Here is an 18128-nt window from a genome sequence, read left to right on the forward strand (position 1 = left end):
GGGTAGCAGATCGATGGGACAGTCGTATGGTCTATGTGGGGGTAATGTCTCTGCCTCCTTTTTATTAAAGACATCTGCATAAGACCAATAAGGAATCGGAAGTCCAGGTAGATTAGCTGGGGTAGGAGAGGGACGGACGGGATGGACGGGAACCAGGCAGGTTTTATGACAGTCTTGTCCCCAGCGAAGGACCTCTCCGGTTTGCCAGTCTAGCACGGGTGCATGTCTCTGGAGCCAGGGCAGACCTAGCAAGAGCGCGTGAGAGAGTCCAGGCAGAACATGAAAGGAGATACTTTCAGAATGCAGCATTCCCACCTGCAGGGTAATGGATTCGGTGATGAGTTGAATGGGGCGAGGTAAGAGGCCCCCATCCACGGCAGCGACAGACAAGGGTACAGCCAGAGGTTTGGTGGGGATGCGGTATTTCTCAACCAGGGACTGTGAAATAAGGTTCCCGGCTGCTCCAGAGTCAAGTTGGGCTAGTTCGAAATAACGGTTCTCCCCGTAGATGATCGAAACTGACAACAGCAGGGATGGAGAGGATTTATTCTTGTCTAGGTGGACCTCTCTGAGCGAACCTAGACACAGGCGTTTCCCGACCTCTCCGGGCAGGCACGGATCCGGTGCTCCTTACTGCCACAGTAGAAGCAGCTCCCCTCGGCACGGCGTGAGTCCTGACGGGTTTTGACCATCTTGGTCTGGTCGACCTGCATAGGCTCAGGAGAGTGTACCTGGGGAGAGATGGAGGGAATGACGGGTTTCTGGAAAGTAGGAGCTAAACGTGGAATCCTTCTCTCACGGGTGACCTCTTTGGCACGCTCCTGGAACCGTAGGTCAATCCGGGTGGCAAGGGTTATTAGATCATCGAGAGAGGTAGGAATGTCCCGACCAGCAAGTTCATCTTTAATACGACCGGACAGACCCTCCCAGAAGACGGATACCAGAGCGTCGTTATCCCAGGCCAGCTCCGAGGCAAGGGTGCGGAACCGTATGGCATATTGGCCCACGGTGAGACCCTCCTGACGGAGGCGTAGCAGAGAGGATGCGGATGAGGTCTTCCGTCCGGGTTCGTCGAAGACTTTCCGGAAAGCCGAGAGAAAAGCAGGCAAGTTGGACACCAGGGGGTCTCCTCTCTCCCATAGAGGATTTAGCCAGGCCAGGGCCTCCCCGGTGAGATGGGACATGATAAAGGCAATTTTGGCCCGGTCGGAATTAAACTGATGGGACAAAAGTTCAAAGTGCAGGGTGCACTGATTTATGAAGCCCCGAGCCTGGACGGGGTCGCCTCCGAAGCGAGGAGGTGCAGAGAGCCGGGGTCCGGGATAGGATACCATAGTATTAGTGGGCAGCGGAGCTGCCGGATTGCAAGATATGGCACTGGCGGAGGTTGTTGGTGGATCAGACAGAGTGTTCAGGCGAGTATTAACATTCCGCAGGTGACCCAGGATGGCCTCCTGTTGGGACCTCTGACGGGACAGTTCAAGACAGAGGTCCGAGAGCGAGGGAGCTTGGGTGCCACCGGGTTCCATGGCCCGAGCAAACTGTAACGGGTCCGGGAGGCGGAACCTCTGAGCTACTATACAAGGGGGCGGCCCTTGTAAGGGAGCGGGTGGCAGTCTCTGGGTGAACGGACAGGGAGTTACGGCAAGTGATCAGGGCAGTCTCTGGGTAAGGGGTAGGTACGACCTGTGATGGCAGAGCCTCCGGGTAGGCTAGCAGGCAGATGGTAGATGTGTGCTCCCAGGTGAGCAAGCGAGAGTCTCTGGAATAGCAGGTGGTCACGGCACGTGACGGCGGAACCTCCGGGCTGGCAGGCAGGTAGGTAACGGAGAAGCGCTCCCAGGTGAGCGGGCAAGAGTCTCTGGAATAGCTGGTGGTCACCGCACGTGACAACGGGACCTCCGGGCTGGCAAGCAGGCAGGTAACGGAGATGCGCTCCCAGGTGAGCGGGCAAGAGTCTCTGAGATAGCTGGTGGTCACAGCACGTGACAACGGAGCCTCCGGGCTGGCAAGCAGGCAGGTAGCGGAGAAGCGCTCCCAGGTGAGCGGGCAAGCTGGTCCATAGACAGACTGACCGGAGTTGTAAGGCAGACCGTCGGACCTCAGGCAAGCAGGCAGGTAGCTGATGTGCGCTCCCAGGTGAGCGGACAAGTTGGTCCTTAGACAGACTGACCGGAGTTGTAAGGCAGACCGTCGGACCTCAGGCAGGCAGGCAGGTAACAAGTATTCAGGCAGGAATCAGGCAGGAATCAGGCAGGAATCAGGCAGGAATCTGGCAGGAAACTGGCAGGAAACTGGCAGGTAACTGGCAGGTAACTGGCAACGGGACCTGAGGGCTGAAGCACAGGTGAGACACAGGTGCAAACAACATTGCTCGGGCACCTCCATTTTGGAGGAGGTGCCTTAAATATGATGAAGTCCTCCGGCCATTGGCCGGGGACTCCTTAGGACGGCGCGCGCGGCCCCTTTAAGAGGAGGGGAGCGCGCGCGCGCGCGCCCTAAGCACGGGGGCCGGGAAGGAGCGCGCGCTGAGAGCAGAGCGGGAGGAGGACGCCGGGAAGGAGCGCGCGCTGACAGCAGAGCGGGGAGAGGACGCCGGGCACGGAGCAGAGCGGTGAGGGGAGCAGCGTCCCTGCCTAGCAGAGGGCAGGGACGCCAGCGCTACACAGAGTTTGGTCCGAGTGTCATCTGAGTGTGATCCAATACTCTTGCATGAGAGAATCGCATCACAGGTACGGAGAACGTAATTTCTCCATCCTTTCCATTGTCTCTGTGGCCGTATATCTTACTGCACGTTTGTGAAGAAAACGCAGGTACAGCAGGATGTGAAACACATTTATTTTTGTGATTTTCCCAAGTTTAAAGTATAATGTCTTGGTATTGTTACATGAGCATGGCTGTTAGAATTAGTACAGTTTAATTAAATTATTGATAAATTATTGATATGTGTTAAAGTAAACAAAACATGATCATTTCAATACCTGACCAATGTGTGAAATTGAACAATACCTGTCCAACCCAATGGCCCTGACCAATGTGTGAAAGTAAACAATGCACAACCTACAGATGTATTAGGTAAACAATGCCTGACCAATTCAACTTTCCCTTGCTGTTTTTTTTACATTTGCAATTGTGTATTTTTTCATGAACTCATAAACTTTTTGGCTCAGAATAGTCACTATTTTTTCGGACATAAAAAAACTTCCACTAAATAATTTGATCATATTGCCCTTTTTTCAAAAATGTTTTATGATTTCAGATACAGTCATGGCAGAAAGTGTTGGTACCCTTGAAATTGTTTTAGAAAATGAAGGTTATCTCCCAGAAAATTATTGCAAATACAAATGTTTTATTATATACATGTTTATTTCCTTTGTGTGTATGGGAACAACACACAAAAAAAGAGAAAAACAGGCAAATTGGACACAATTTTACACAAAACTCTCAAAATGAGCCAGACAAAATTGTTGGCACCTTTCTAAAAATGTGGCTAAACAACTTTGTTTCAAGCATGTGACGCTCGTTCAAACTCACCTGTAGCAAGTAACAGGTGTGGGCAATATGAAAATCACACCTGAAACCAGATAAAAACAGGAGAAGTTGACTCAATCTTTGCATTGTGTATCTCTGTGTGGCACACTAAGCATGGAGAACAGAAAGAGGAGAAGAGAACTGTCTGAGAAATTGTTCAAAAATATCAACAATCTCAGGGTTACAAGTCCGTCTCTAGAGATCTTGTCCATGGTGCACAACATAATCAAGAAGTTTACAACCCATGGCACAGTAGCTAATTTTCCTGAATGTGGATGGCAGAGAAAAATTGATGAAAGGTTAGCATGATAGTTTGGATGGTGGACAAGCAGCCCCAAACAAGTTCCAAAGAAATTCGGCTGTCCTGCTGTCCTATAACTTGTATAATAGTAAGTGCCACAAAATCATGTCCCCAAGAAATGAACCCATGTCACAGTAGCTAATCTCCCAGGACATGGACGGCAGAGAAAAATTTATGAAAGGATGCAACGCAGGATAGTCCTGATGGCTCATTACACAAAACGCAGCAAAAGTGTTGCAAAAAAAAGCCAGCAAAACCTGCTTTTTGTCTGCAACTTTTTTACTGCCAAGAGATCAGGTGTTTGCTGCAGCAAAAATGCAACGTGTGAACATAGCCTTACACTGTGCACACTGAGTTGTCTATGCAATGCAGGACAGGACAAATCCTCTAGAGTGAGAGACAGTAGCTGCTTCTGTACTCTGTCCAAAATTTGAGCATTTCGAAAAGAAGACCCCCCTTCCTCACACACACACCCTCACTCCCTTCCCCACAAACACACACACACTAATAACTCAGAATTCACTAAAAGGGTATTTGAAAATTATTTTTCTAAATGGAAATAAAAGAGGCAAATACCATCAAAACCTCTGTACCTGCCTCAACCACACGGTACTTTGCTCTAAGAACTAAGAAGTTTTCTTGCTTATTATGCCATAACATTAGGTTCATAAAATGTTATTATTAGAGAGGAAAGTGCATTTTGAAATTATTTCAGTAATATTTGTTGGCACGCCCTGTGGTATTTTTATGTAAGACCTACCCTTTGAAGAATGTAATGCAGCTACAATAAACTTACTGAAACATGCTACAGGCTTTTGACCTTTTTTATTTATTGGTTTCTTATGTAATGGGGGATTCCAAAGGTAATGACTGCAAATATATGTTACATAATGTATATACATGGATCCACAGTACCATATTCTTCTCAGTCATCCTACAATAAAGAAATGTATATGTGTATGGTGTATAGGGTTGTCTCCTCTATGCTTGAAATACAGTTCCTCAAGGGAAATCTGTTTTTTAAAGAAGCTCTTCCTAATATAAAGGGGGGGCTGAGTTGGGGGATCCATATGTTCACAAAACGAACTAGAAAATGACCCCCTTGGTGTTCCAAGAATCCCATAGTTGATGAACTTGATTATAAGCTAAGTATAATATACGTCTATGCTTTTGTGTGGTACATCAACTCCATATGGGTATAAGATAACTCTAACCCTTTGTTTTGAATTATAAGTTATCTGTCTTTATTATGATATATGAAGTGTATTTATGTGTATTTTAAGTCTTTCTATCTTTTGCACTTTAAAATAGGGATGCTATAGGGATATAAGGGATATCTGCTGTGGAGTGGGGGCGCCATACCGTTTCAAATAAGGGTTCCAACCTCCACTGACAGGCAGGAACTCCCTTAGGGAATACCAGGAAATTATCAGGGTGCACATTATATCGAATCTGTCTCTGTATAGATGATTAAGATTACGCTTGTTGTGAAATATATTTAGGAGAGTATATATCTAGAAAGACTTTTTAAGTGTTATTGTCATGTTAAGAGTATATGTGTATTTTTAACTTTACCATTAAAAGTTATATTTTAGGGGTCTTTTTCTAGTTCGGTTTGTGTACAATTGGGACCCCGCTCTTTAATTATTCTTCTGATCCATGGATCCATATGTTGCAATGATGTTTTTTAAAAAAGGATTATCTAAAACACACTTTAGTTAAAAACTGTAAAAAATATAAATATAAAAAAAAAAATTTTTTCTCACCAAAATTGTAAGATTTGCAGCGTTCCATTTAAATGTCAGCTCAACTCCGGTTGCAGATTTTAGAGACAGATGGCGGCGATGTAATATAGCCAGTGCCTGCCGAGTGTAGAGGGAGCTCAATTTCTGAGCCCCCTCCACACTCGATCACGTGTACGTGATATTGTGTTAAGGGGTTAATGGCAACTTTTCATCAGGTTTTGCATTATTAAACTGCTGTCAACTCGTTATGTGCCTTCTAATTAGGATCCTAACGATGACAGTTTCCATTGAAGAAAAAAAGTGGAATAGATTATGATTGAATGGAGGATTTTCATTAATCTCTCCTTTTGTTCAATCTGTTATCAAGTTTTCTTACTTGACATATAGAGAATGGAGATTTAGGCTACGTTCCCACTATGAGCTTTTTTTGCAACATTTCTGCACCTATCAAGTAAATTAGGTTACTTGTCTCTGTCCGAGGAAAAAAATCGCTGCATGTCCGAGTTTGATCCGATATTCGAATTGCACTCAGCCATGCAAGTCAGTGAGTGTGAAATCATCAAACAGCATTCATATGACATCCCACTGTAGTTCAATTTCCGCCCCTTCACACAATGGAGAAGATGGAGAAATCTTGTTCTCCATCTTCTCCTCACAGTGGGCTCTAATTGTCTCATCCGATATAATTAGATTCGGATCACACTAAGCTGACGCTCTGTCTGTACAAGCCAAAACATGTAAAAGTGACTACACCCTTTCATCATGCAGTGCATAATACATTTAATATACTTTGAATTTATTATTTCTTTTTCTATCTTCAATTTTTTCAGTACAAGTATCAGATACTTATTGATGGGACAGTGGCAGCGTATAGAATGCCATACCTTCTTATTGGGAATAGTGTAATACTTAAGCAGCATTCCATCTTCTATGAACACTTTTATAATGAGCTCCAGCCCTGGAAGCATTATGTGCCATTCAAGAAAGACCTTAGTGATTTGCTTGAAAAAATCGAGTGGGTAAAAGATCATGATGTAGAGGTAGGTTATATACCCATGCTTGGATCTAAGGTCATAATGCAATGGATGAGTTTTAATTTTAATTTGCATAACTTTGTGATATAGTCAGTGTTAAATGTGTAATCATCTGGGTAGAAGCTTCGTATTAATTTACATTATTACATTATTTTTGTAGAAAACCTATACAAGTTTATGAGCACTTATAAAATGTGTTGAAAGTGCTGCCCATTGTGCTGGATTGTCAATGCAACTCTCTTCTCCCACTCTTGACACACTGATAGCAACACCGCAGAAGAAATGCTAGCACAGGCTTCCAGTATCCATTGTTTCAGATGCTGCACATCTCGTATCTTCACAGCATAGACAATTGCCTTCAGATGATCCCAGACATAAAAGTCTAAGGGGGTCAGATCGGGAGACCTTGGTGGCCATTCAACTGGCCCACGACGACCAATCCACTTTCCAGGAAACTGTTCATGTAGGAATGCTCGGACCTGACACCCATATTGTGGTGGTGCACTATCTTGTTGGAAAAACTCAGGGAACGTGCCATCTTCAGTGCATAAAGAGGGCAACATATCATCATGTAGCAATTTCTGATATCCAGTGGCATTGAGGTTTCCATTAATGAAGAATGGCTCCACTATCTTTGTACCCCATATACCACACCATACCATCAAGAGACGAGATGTGCAGCATCTGAAACAACAGATACTGGAAGCCTGTGCTAGCATTTCTTCTGCGGTGTTACTATCAGTGCGTCAAGAGTGGGAGAAGAGGGTTGCATTGACAATTCAACACAATGGGCAGCACTTTGAACACATTTTATAAGTGCTCATAAACTTGTAAAAAACTCATGAAAGAATAAAGTTACGTTAAAACCAAGCACACCATTGTTTTTCTTATGAAATTCTCAATAAGTTTGATGTATGACATGACCCTCTTCCCAATGAAAAAAATAAAGTTGGATCCAAAATGGCCGACTTCAAAATGGCTGCCATGGTCACCACCCATCTGGAAAGTTTTCCCCCTCCCATATACTAATGTGCCACAAACAGGAAGTTGATATCACCAACCATTCCCATTTAATTTAGGTGTATCCATATAAATGGCCCACCCTGTAGATCTATAAAGCAAAAAAATGTAAAGGCTCATTTGTATTTTGGGTCACATTAGTATTTTCAGTTATTTGAAGGAGCTAGAAACACAATTAGGGTTTGTACATTAGACTTTTTTAAATCTGGATTACGAAGCAGATCCACTTCAAAATCCTCGTCAAAAATCTTAAAAAAACAAATGTTGAAATTTTCCTACAGTTTTTTTTTGTGTAAAATCTGCTTGTTTTTCTGTTTCCTTTTTTGTCCTTCCCTTTCTTCCCAAGAGGCAGAACTTTTTTTTTTTCTGTCGCTATAACCATATGAGGGGTTCTTCTTGTGGGTCGAGTTCTAGGAGGTGCAAAAAAAGGAGACCCAGTCCTTTTAAATGCCACTGTCAGACATTGTGTTTAGAGACAGGCTTTGTGTTTAGAGACACTATAGAACTTTGCATTTTTGTTTGATTTTTCTCCATAGACTTCTTTGTTTTTATTAGCTCAAAATCACAGTTTCTGTATTATAAAAGTGTGAAAAAGAAAAGTGCATTGAAAAAGCAACAGAAGTGCAGTAAATTGAGCAGATGGCTATTGCTTACTTAGTTGTAAACACTTGCGGAACACGTGGAAAAATGCAGCATTTCCACACGTGGGACATAGCTCTCGTGGCCTCCCATATAACATTTGGTACTGTAAAGTGTCTTTCCACAAGAGAAGTTTTAGAATCCTTTCTTAAAATAACTTTTTTCCAAACAATTCACCCCTGCTGACTGTTTTCGGTCCCTCTTCTTGCTTTGCTCAGATCACTTACTATTTTTCAATGGTTGCGGAAATGATTAATTTCTCCTATGGATGAAATGAAATCTGTTAATGTGTATTGATGTGTTTTATTTAATTCATTTTTATACTATTTACAGGCTAAAAAGATTGCAGAGACTGGACAAGAGTTTGCAAGAAACAATTTAATGGGGGACCATGTTTTTTGCTACTATTTTAAGCTTTTCCAAGTAAGTTTCATCTATGTTGTGCAATAAATTATGCTTCCAACGTATCTAGCATTATCTGTGTATTATGCTGTAATGGATTTAATACAAAGTACCATAGTTACAAGGTCATGAAGCATGGAATATAGCCTTATTAACTGTATAAAATGCCTTGTTTAAAATATGTACTGTGTAAGTGGCGTAATGATAAAGTAAGGCTCCCTTCTATTCCATGGCTGGTAGTTAATATCTTTGCTGATCCGTGGACGCCTAACTGCTTTGCTCCCCATATTCGGGAATGGGACCCTGTGTCTCCACTTTGAATGGAGCAGAGGTAGCAGTTTATTCATGTGCTTCAAGGACTTTGTAACTGGGCAGCCTTAGGCCTCCTTCACACATCTGTGTTTCCAGTAAGCATGGTATCCATTTTTTTCACGGATAACTCATGTACCAATTATAACCTGTGGTGCTATGCACATATCCTTTTTTTTTACACCGAATATGTGTCTGTCAAAACACCTGGACACATGTCAATTTTTTTTCCAGCAGGATGGATGACAAGGGTCAATACAAGTCTATGGGTCCGTGAAAAACATGTACCGCACACAGATGGCATCCATGTGACCAAGGCCGGCTCCAGGTTTTCGTGGGCCCCAAGCGAAAGAGTCTCAGTAGGCCCCTTTAACACATACCACGATTCATGATGCAACCCTTCACTGTGTGAGCCCCCCAACATGCAGCCCTGTGCATGCAGTATCAATCAAATTCCATGTGTAAGAGGAAGGAAATGCAACATCACCCCCTTACATATGCAAGGCCCCAATATGCAACATTAACCCATTCCATGTTCAAGCCCCCACAACTTGCAGCACATGCATGCATCACCCCCTTCCCTGTGCTAGACCCTCAATATCACTCACTTACTTATGCAAGCCCCAAACATGCAACTTCACTCCCCTATGTAATCCCCCACAACTTGCAGTGCCTTGCATGTGACGCGCCCCCTGGGCTGTGGGGTACTCGGTAGCCGGGCCGGTCGATGCTGGGGGATGTCACAGTGGCAGTGACCCGGTCCGTGACCCAGGGTGGTCAATACAAGGGGAAAAGTAAAAGGGGAATAAAGTTTTTATAGATAATGTTCGTGACGCCACCAGTGGTATGCGACTATATGGTGCCGCCGCTGCGGTGCAGATCCTCTGGAGCTGATGGTGACGCAGAAGAGTTGGTTCAGCTCTCCACAGGCAGAGCTTAGCTCCAGGGCAGGAAATAGTGATGGTATGAGGTAGATGTTGTTGGTGCTGTGTAGTTCAGGGCTGGTGATGGCGCAGTAATAATTCTAGGACACAGTGGAGTGCAGTCTTCAAGGTCAAGGTTTACTCACAGTTGTTTAGACTCCAGGTTACCATCGCCAGTGTAACCTCCCACGTTGTCCTGCATTCACCAAGTAAGGGGTTCAGCAATCTCTCAAGTATCTCAGGAGTACTTAAATGGGACCCCGTTCTATGTGCCATCCTCGGTCGTCTTACTGCGCTGGCTTTCACCCTCCTGCCCTACGCTTCACAATCAGTGTCCCAAGCCAGCAGCCTCAGATCCTGTCGGGCGACATGCAGTCCCCTGAATCCTATGCGCCCGAATCCTATGCGCCTGAATCCTATGCGTCCACCTTTTCGGCGATATAATTGTGGTAGTTGGCTGCTGCACCCTGGAAGTACAGTAGCCACTGGTTTTCTAGCTGAGCCTTGTTGTTCTCCACTAGTTAGGGGCCGGTCCCCTTTGCGGCCTGATCCCTCCACGTCTGTGTAGATTCGGGCGCACAGGTGGCTTCCTACACTTCCCGTGCCCCTGGGATCCCCTCTGTCTCTCTGGAGCCTTCCCTCTGCTCCCTTCCTCTCTCAGTCTGTCCTCCTGGGCCTTTCAGTCTAGGCCCTACTCCTCTCTCCTCTCTTTCTGGGCAGAGTTCCTACAGAGCTCCTGCTCCCACTTTTTCTCCTCTCAGACTGAACTGTCTCTTCCAAGATGGTTCCCTTTTTGTACTCCTACTCAAAGTGCTCCCCTGTGCTGCTTCCTCCACCCACACCCACTACATGGTTCCCCCTCTCTCGGTTCCCCCCACTTCTAACCAGAGACAGAGCTCAGCATAAGCCAGTGCATCTTGGCCCGCCTGCTGGTTTGGAATGGTGTAGTTTTGGATGCAGGTGGGTGGGTCCTGGGCAGTACTCCATCCTTACCTGAGAGTGGGGTACCACACCTCTGGGTGAGATGCTGTATCTCTGTGGCGACTGAACCCACAGGGGCGCCACACATGCATCACCCCCTTTACTGTGCATGCCCCCCAACATGCAGCCCTGTGCATGAAGCATCAGCACATTCCATGTGCAAGACCAATGACATACAACATCACCCCCCTTCCCTGTGTAAGACCCACAACATGCTACATTAAATGAGTTGTCCACTACTAGGACAACCCCTTCTCATACACCTCACTTGGCCCTCGATAAAATAATAAAGCTTATACTCACCTCCCTTGCTGGCGCCGTTCCAGCGATGTCGGCAATCGCTCTCCCCGGGGCCCTCGTGCGGTTGTTGTGACACGTGACACCGGCTCCCTATCAGTGCTGGCGTTACTGTCCCCACTTTCAGACAAATCCAACATGAAGAGGAAGTCTGGGCTGCAGCTGATCTCGGACTTCCTCTTGATGTTCAATTCAACAAGAGGCGGGGACAGGGACGCCAGCTCTGATTGGGAGCCATAGTCACGTGTCACAACAACAGCACAGGAGCCCCGGGGAGAGCGAGTGCCGACACCGTGGGAATGGCGCCAGCACAGGAGGTGAGTATAGGTTTTATCATTTTATCAGGGCCAAGCGTGGGGTATGATAAGGGGTTGTCCTAATAGTGGACAACCCCTTTAACCCCTTCCCTGTGAAAGGCCCCAGAACATGCAGCACCATGCATGCATCACTACCTTCCCTGTGCAAGACCACCAACATCACACACTTACTTATGCTAGGCCCCAACATGCAACATTAACCCATTCCCTGTGCAAGCCCCCACAACATGCAGCACATAAATGCATCACCCCTTCCTTGTGCAACACCCCAACATCACCCTCTTACTTACGCAAGCTCCCACAACCTGCAGAAATGTGCACGCGGATTCTGCACATTCCCTGTGCAAGACAAATGACATACAACCCCCCATGTAGGAACCTGATCCACTTTTTTATGCCCCCAAAACACAGTATCGGACCCAGAGGCGTAGCTAGGGGTTCAGGTCAGGAAACAGCTAAGTGGGCCCCTAACCAGGTAACTGTTTGTACAACTACGGTGGTGAACCCTGACCATGGTTATAGAGAAACCTCAGGAGATTAAAGCGCTGTTACTGAAAATAAATATCAACACAAAGACCAACACTGATATTACAGCCATATGATGACCATCTAGTGGTAAATACCAGACCATACAAGTAATTACAGTACTGTAACTTACAGATGACTTTCTTTCTAGTGGAGTAGTTCCATTTCCCGTCTTTTCCATCTGGCCCAAACCGACATGACGACTTCTTCCATTGACTACTCGTCTGCAGAGATTACAGCGAAAACACATTTGACTTCTGACATTTCCAGGCCTGTCCCCATCTTTTCCCAACCTGCACAAACTCCTCATCCTGCTGATACCCCAATACTGAGTTGCTGCTATATGTGTCCCTATTACTGCACCTACAATGTGGTACAATAGCAGCTCCTCTTACTGCCCCATATAATTCCCACCACTGTTCCTTTTACATAGTAATAATGCCTTCTTTGTGCCCTCTAGATGGTAAAATTTCTTCCTTAAAAAGATTAATGCACTGTGCAAATGCCCAAGAAAAGTGTCCACTCTAAGGCGGCGATGTTCACACCGTGCAGTAACTGAGGCAGTGACCCAAGCAAGTCCAACATAAACAGCTTTATTCAGCAACTCACGGGTAAACAGAACAGTCCTCCGGTTCGCAGCCTAGTTAACACGAGTCTTTAAACAACGGTTGCCGTGGGCAACGGCCGCGCCGGGCCGCTCAGAACCTGACAGGTGCAGAGCCTTCCCAGGCATGGGTTCAGCCACCCTCAATCCTGCTGAGCTTTCCTGCTATACTCCTAGCAGGTTCCAACATAGAACCACACTAATCCTTAGTGCAGGGTTTTTAAAGGACCTGTGGCAAGAGCCACTGGAAAACCCGGGTTGGAGGGAGGAGGCCGCCCCACTGCCTTCCTGTAACCTCCCCCAAGAAATGAAGGCCCTGCCGGGTTTTGCTTAATCTGACTTAGCCAGATAGCCTGACCAGGTCAATGCTCACCTTCATTCCTGCATTGCAGCCGCAGGTGAGTTTGTGACTGCAATGCACTCCAATGGATTTAATAGGTCTCTGTACACATTCTGGGGGATATACAGTATAACGCCCCTCGTATACGATCCCGGTTACTGCCTCACATATCCCCCCCCTCTATTCAAACTTGTAGGGTTGAACATTTGACACCATACAGGGTGCCCGGGACAGCGCATTCGCGTTTGCCTGTGACTTCCCAGGGCGATGTTCTACAGAGAAACTGAAATTTTGCAGTGACAGGAACCACCTGGTGACTCGTGCATTCCTCTCCTTGGCATTTCTCATCCATACCAAGGGTGAGTGGTCCGTCACCAAGCGGAACTGACGACTGAGTAAATAATAACGTAGCGATTCCAAGGCCCACTTACTAGCCAAACACTCTTTCTCTACCTCGCTATAGTTTTTCTCTGCCGGGACAAGTTTTCTACTCAAGTAGGTGACCGGGTGCTCTTCACCATTCACTTTTTGTGACAATACCGCCCCTAGGCCTACCTCCGAGGCATCTGTCTGTACAATGAAGGTTTCCTTGAAGTTGGGGCTGATGAGGACCGGCTGTCCACACAGGGCCAACTTCATGGACTGAAAGGCTTTTTCTGCCTGAGGGTTCCACCGAACCATTACCGATTTTTTTCCTTTCAAGAGATCGGTCAGGGCCACTGTTCTCCCAGCAAAATTAGATATAAACCGGCGGTAATACCTAAGGATGCCAAGGAACGCCCTCACCTGCTTTGTACTTGACGGTTTAGGCCAGTTTTTTATGGCCTCAACTTTATTGATTTGGGGCTTGATAACTCCTCGGCCAATCACATACCCCAAATATCGGGCTTCCTCTAGCCCTATCGCACATTTTTTGGGGTTTGCCGTTAACCCCGCAGCTCTGAGAGAATCCAGCACCGCTTGTACCTGTGATAGGTGCGTATGCCAGTCGGTGCTAAAGATGATAATATCATCTAGATATGCATCCGCGTACTCCTGATGAGGCTTAAGCACTATGCCCATCAACCTCTGGAATGTAGCCGGGGCCCCATATAACCCAAAAGGTAAGACCACATAGTGGTATAGACCCTCCGGAGTTACGAAGGCGGTCTTTTCCTTCGCCGATTCTGTGAGAGGTACCTGCCAGTAACCCTTGGTGAGATCGAGCGTGGTAAAGTACTGGGCCTGCCCCAGTCTCTCAACCAGCTCATCCACCCTGGGCATCGGATAAAGGTCAAACTTCGACGCTTCATTTAGTTTTCGGAAGTCGTTACAGAAGCGTAACGATCCATCTGGTTTCGGAATCAGTACGATGAGGCTAGCCCACTCACGCCGTGATTCCTCGATGACGCCTAACTGGAGCATCTGTTTTACCTCAGCCGTGATAGCTTGCCTCCATGCTTCGGGTACCCGGTACGGTCTCATTCGCACACCTTACCCCAGGTTCGGTGACATTTTGGAGAACTGTAGTCCTACCCGGTAGCTCTGAGAACACGTCGGTATTCTGCTGCACCAGCGAGCGAGCCTCCCGTTGCTGCTGTTTAGTGAGAGCATCACTTATCCTGACCTCTCCGGACGTATCCCTGGCTGAAGGTAGAGAACTCTCTGGTGATATGCCCGGAGTGACGTCTGTAACTAAACACTCTCGATCTTTCCAATGTTTTAGCAGGTTTACATGGTAAAGCTGCTCAAGTTTCCTCCTTCCGGGCTGATACACCCGGTAATTTACCTCCCCCACCTTTTCTCGAACCTCATATGGCCCTTGCCACTTGGCCATGAGCTTACTCTCGGCTGTGGGTACCAGTACTAACACCCGATTGCCCTTGTTAAAAGACCTGACCTGGCTCTTTTATTATATGTTCGCCTCTGGGCTGCCTGGGCATCTAACAGATGTTCTGTCACGATGGGCATGACCACCACGATCCGGTCCTGCATACTAGCCACGTGTTCAATTATACTCCTATGTGGAGTCGGCTCTTGTTCCCATGTCTCTTTGGCTATGTCCAACAGACCCCTAGGGTGTCTGCTGTACAATAAATCAAAGGGAGAGAACCCTGTGGAAGCCTGGGGTACCTCACGGACGGCAAACATCAAATAGGGTAGCAACATGTCCCAATCCCTTCCATCCTTAGAAACCATCTTTTTTAACATGGACTTGAAGGTTTTATTGAACTGTTCTACTAGCCCATCGGTTTGAGTGTGGTACACCGAGGTGCGCAATTGTTTAATTTTTAGCAATTTGCACAGTTCCCTTGTCACTTTGGACATAAAAGGGGTCCCCTGATCCATCAGGATCTCCTTAGGTAGTTTTGCCGCGGTGTGGCGTAGCGGTATAGCCTCCGGGTACCAGCCGGCATAGTCGACGACCACCAGTATATGTTGGTGGCGATGGGCGGATTTTACAATGGGCCCTACCAAGTCCATTGCAATCCGTTCAAAAGGTACCTCTATCACTGGCAGGGGTACCAATGGGCTACGGAAGCTTGCAGTGGGTGTGGTCAACTGACATTCGGGGCAGGATTCGCAGTACTTTTGGACCTCCGCGTAAATCCCCGGCCAAGAAAACCATTGCAAAATATGCTCTTGCGTCTTTTTATCCCCTAAGTGTCCACCCAGCAGGTGTGTGTGTGCCAAATCCAGAACCGCCTGACGGTATGACTGAGGTACCACTAACTGTTCCACTACCTCGTCCCTGATTTTGTCTACCCTATAGAGCAACTCACCATTGACTACCATACGTGGAAATACAGTATCTGCACCGGGCTGTTGAGCTACGCCATTTACCTCTACCACCCTTTCCTGCGCCCGAGTCAGGGTGGGATCCTGTAGCTGAGCCGTCCCAAACGTGTCCTGGGACACTTCCAGCTCTGGGATCGATGGGGTCTCCTCGACCTCTCCTGCCAGCACCTCTAAGGGAAACCTAACAGGGTCACACTCTGTCCCTAGGTTGGACACCCCTACGGCAGGTACCCCTGACTCGGGTTCGTCGGGTAAAACGCCTTTAATACATTTTACCGGGGGGAGAGTGGATTTTCTTTTTCCACAGAGTCCAGAACAGGGGCAAGTCTCTTCCCAACATGGTCCCATAGAGAAGAGTTTTTACCACCCCCACCACATGTTTTATATCTCCACATGGCGTGGACAAAACTACCTCCGCGGTTGGGTACTCTCGGAAGTCCCCATGGATACATACAATCCCGACTGTCCGTCCACTGGGGTTGTCTCCTGCCACCAGCGACCCATGTACCAAAGTCACTAGGCTCCCCAAGTATAGGAGGGCCTCCATGGGGTACCCATTAACCAGTACCTGGCACAGTTGAAGTTCACTGTCCCAGGGGTCGCTGCTCGCCGTGCAGACGGTCTGGGCATACATTGAGACCCGGCGGTTATACCCGCAGTCCATGGGTTCCGTAGTCAGGGGGCAGTAAGCAACCACATGTCCCGGCCCCTGACACCGCCAGCACCTAATGGTGTAGGTACTGTTAGGTCTTATGACTGTTTGGGAGGGAACCGGTCTCCTGCCACTCTCATTCCGGGGTATCCCTTCATACGTCTTCAGCAGAGGGACGCGACCCCTTTCCCGGTTCCTGGATTGGCAGGGAACAGCGTGACAGCCGCGAGGGGGCTGAGTCCCGGATAAAGTCCTGAGTGGCCGAGTAGCGCTCGATCAGGCTGACCACCTGGTCGAGTGTGCCGGGGTCCCCTTGCCCCACCCAACGTTGGATAGCGGCTGGCAGAGTCCTCACCAGCCGGTCAACCACCACCCTCTCCACCATCTGGGCTGGAGACAAAGTCTCAGGCTGGAGCCACCTCTTTACCAGCTGCAGGAGGTCATAAGCCTGAGACCGGGCGGGTCGGTCCTCCACATAGGCCCATGAAAATACACGCTGAGCCCTCACGTATGTATTGACCCCCAGTTGGGCAAGGATCTCACCTTTGAGCTTCTGGTAGTCCTGGGCGTCCTCCCGACTGAGGTCGAAGTAGGCCTTTTGGGCATCGCTGACCAGAAATGGAGCCACTACCTCTGCCCACTGGCTGGCCGGTAGGTTTTCCCGCTCCGCTGTGCGCTCATAAATGGTCAGGAAGGCTTCCACGTCATCCTCCGGTCCATCTTCCTCAACGCTGAGCGAACCTTGTCCCGGGCCTCTCGACGTTCCGGGGCTGGTTTCGTCGATGTCTCCCGCAAGGCAGCAATCTGTTGCAGCAACAATTCGTTTGTTTGTTGCTGCTGCTGCTGGGTGAGTACCAGCTGCTTAAACAGTTCGTCCATTTTGTCCACGGGGTGGAACTGAAAGGTGGCAGGCCGGATTGTGGTCATGCAGCTGCCAGTGGGGTATGCCTCAGTCACACTGCCCGCATTCTCCACAAAGCTGTAAGGCAGCGGTGTTCACACCGTGCAGTAACTGAGGCAGTGACCCAAGCAAGTCCAACATAAACAGCTTTATTCAGCAACTCAGTCCTTCGGTTCGCAGCCGGGTTAACACGAGTCTTTAAACAACGGTTGCCGTTCTAGGGGATATATAACGCCCCTCGTATATGATCCCGGTCACTGCCTCACACCACATTTTGCACCTTTGATGGATACAATACTCTGAGTGCCCCATAACAATAATGCTTCTTAAATGCCAACTTAACATTTAATAATGTTCACTGGGTCCCCAAATATACAGCTCCTCTATATACAGTATAGTGGACCCATAGCTCCCTTATACAGAATATGATGTCCCCACAGCTTCCCTATATAAAGTATGATGAGCCCATAGCTCCCCTACACATAATATAATGCCCCACAGCTTCCTTATACACAGTATGGTGAGCCTTCAGCTCCCATATACACAGAACCGCCTTCAGTACATGACTGCAGCACCAGAACCACTATTGGTAAATTAATGCAGTGCTAGAACCACTGTCAGTAGATGAATACAGCACTAGAACCACACTTTTCCTCCTCTGCATACTGCCCACGAGATACTGTGTCTTCACATTAACTTCCCTCACATACAATAACAGTCCCTATAAACTTCGGCTCTTTAAGGCTTTGACACTTCGGCAGCAGGGTGACAGCGACAGTAGGGAACCAGTGGCAGAAATGTGACCGCCTCAGCCAGGTGATTACTTCTG

General features: G+C 47.5%; 1 protein-coding gene across 2 annotated transcripts in view; it reads left to right on the plus strand.

The window, feature by feature from the left end:
* POGLUT2 (protein O-glucosyltransferase 2) overlaps positions 1 to 18128 on the plus strand; it is a 139587-nt gene that overhangs the window by 79255 nt on the left and 42204 nt on the right. For both annotated transcript variants that reach the window (XM_073664229.1, XM_073664230.1), the window contains exons 7-8: positions 6408 to 6617; positions 8604 to 8693. In XM_073664229.1, the coding sequence (XP_073520330.1) occupies positions 6408 to 6617; positions 8604 to 8693 (300 nt within the window). The remainder of the gene's footprint in view (positions 1 to 6407; positions 6618 to 8603; positions 8694 to 18128) is intronic.

This window comes from Phyllobates terribilis, unplaced genomic scaffold (genome assembly GCF_046119375.1).
Source record: "Phyllobates terribilis strain yellow unplaced genomic scaffold, ASM4611937v1 Scaffold_2__4_contigs__length_985480577, whole genome shotgun sequence".
Lineage (NCBI taxonomy): Eukaryota > Metazoa > Chordata > Amphibia > Anura > Dendrobatidae > Phyllobates > Phyllobates terribilis.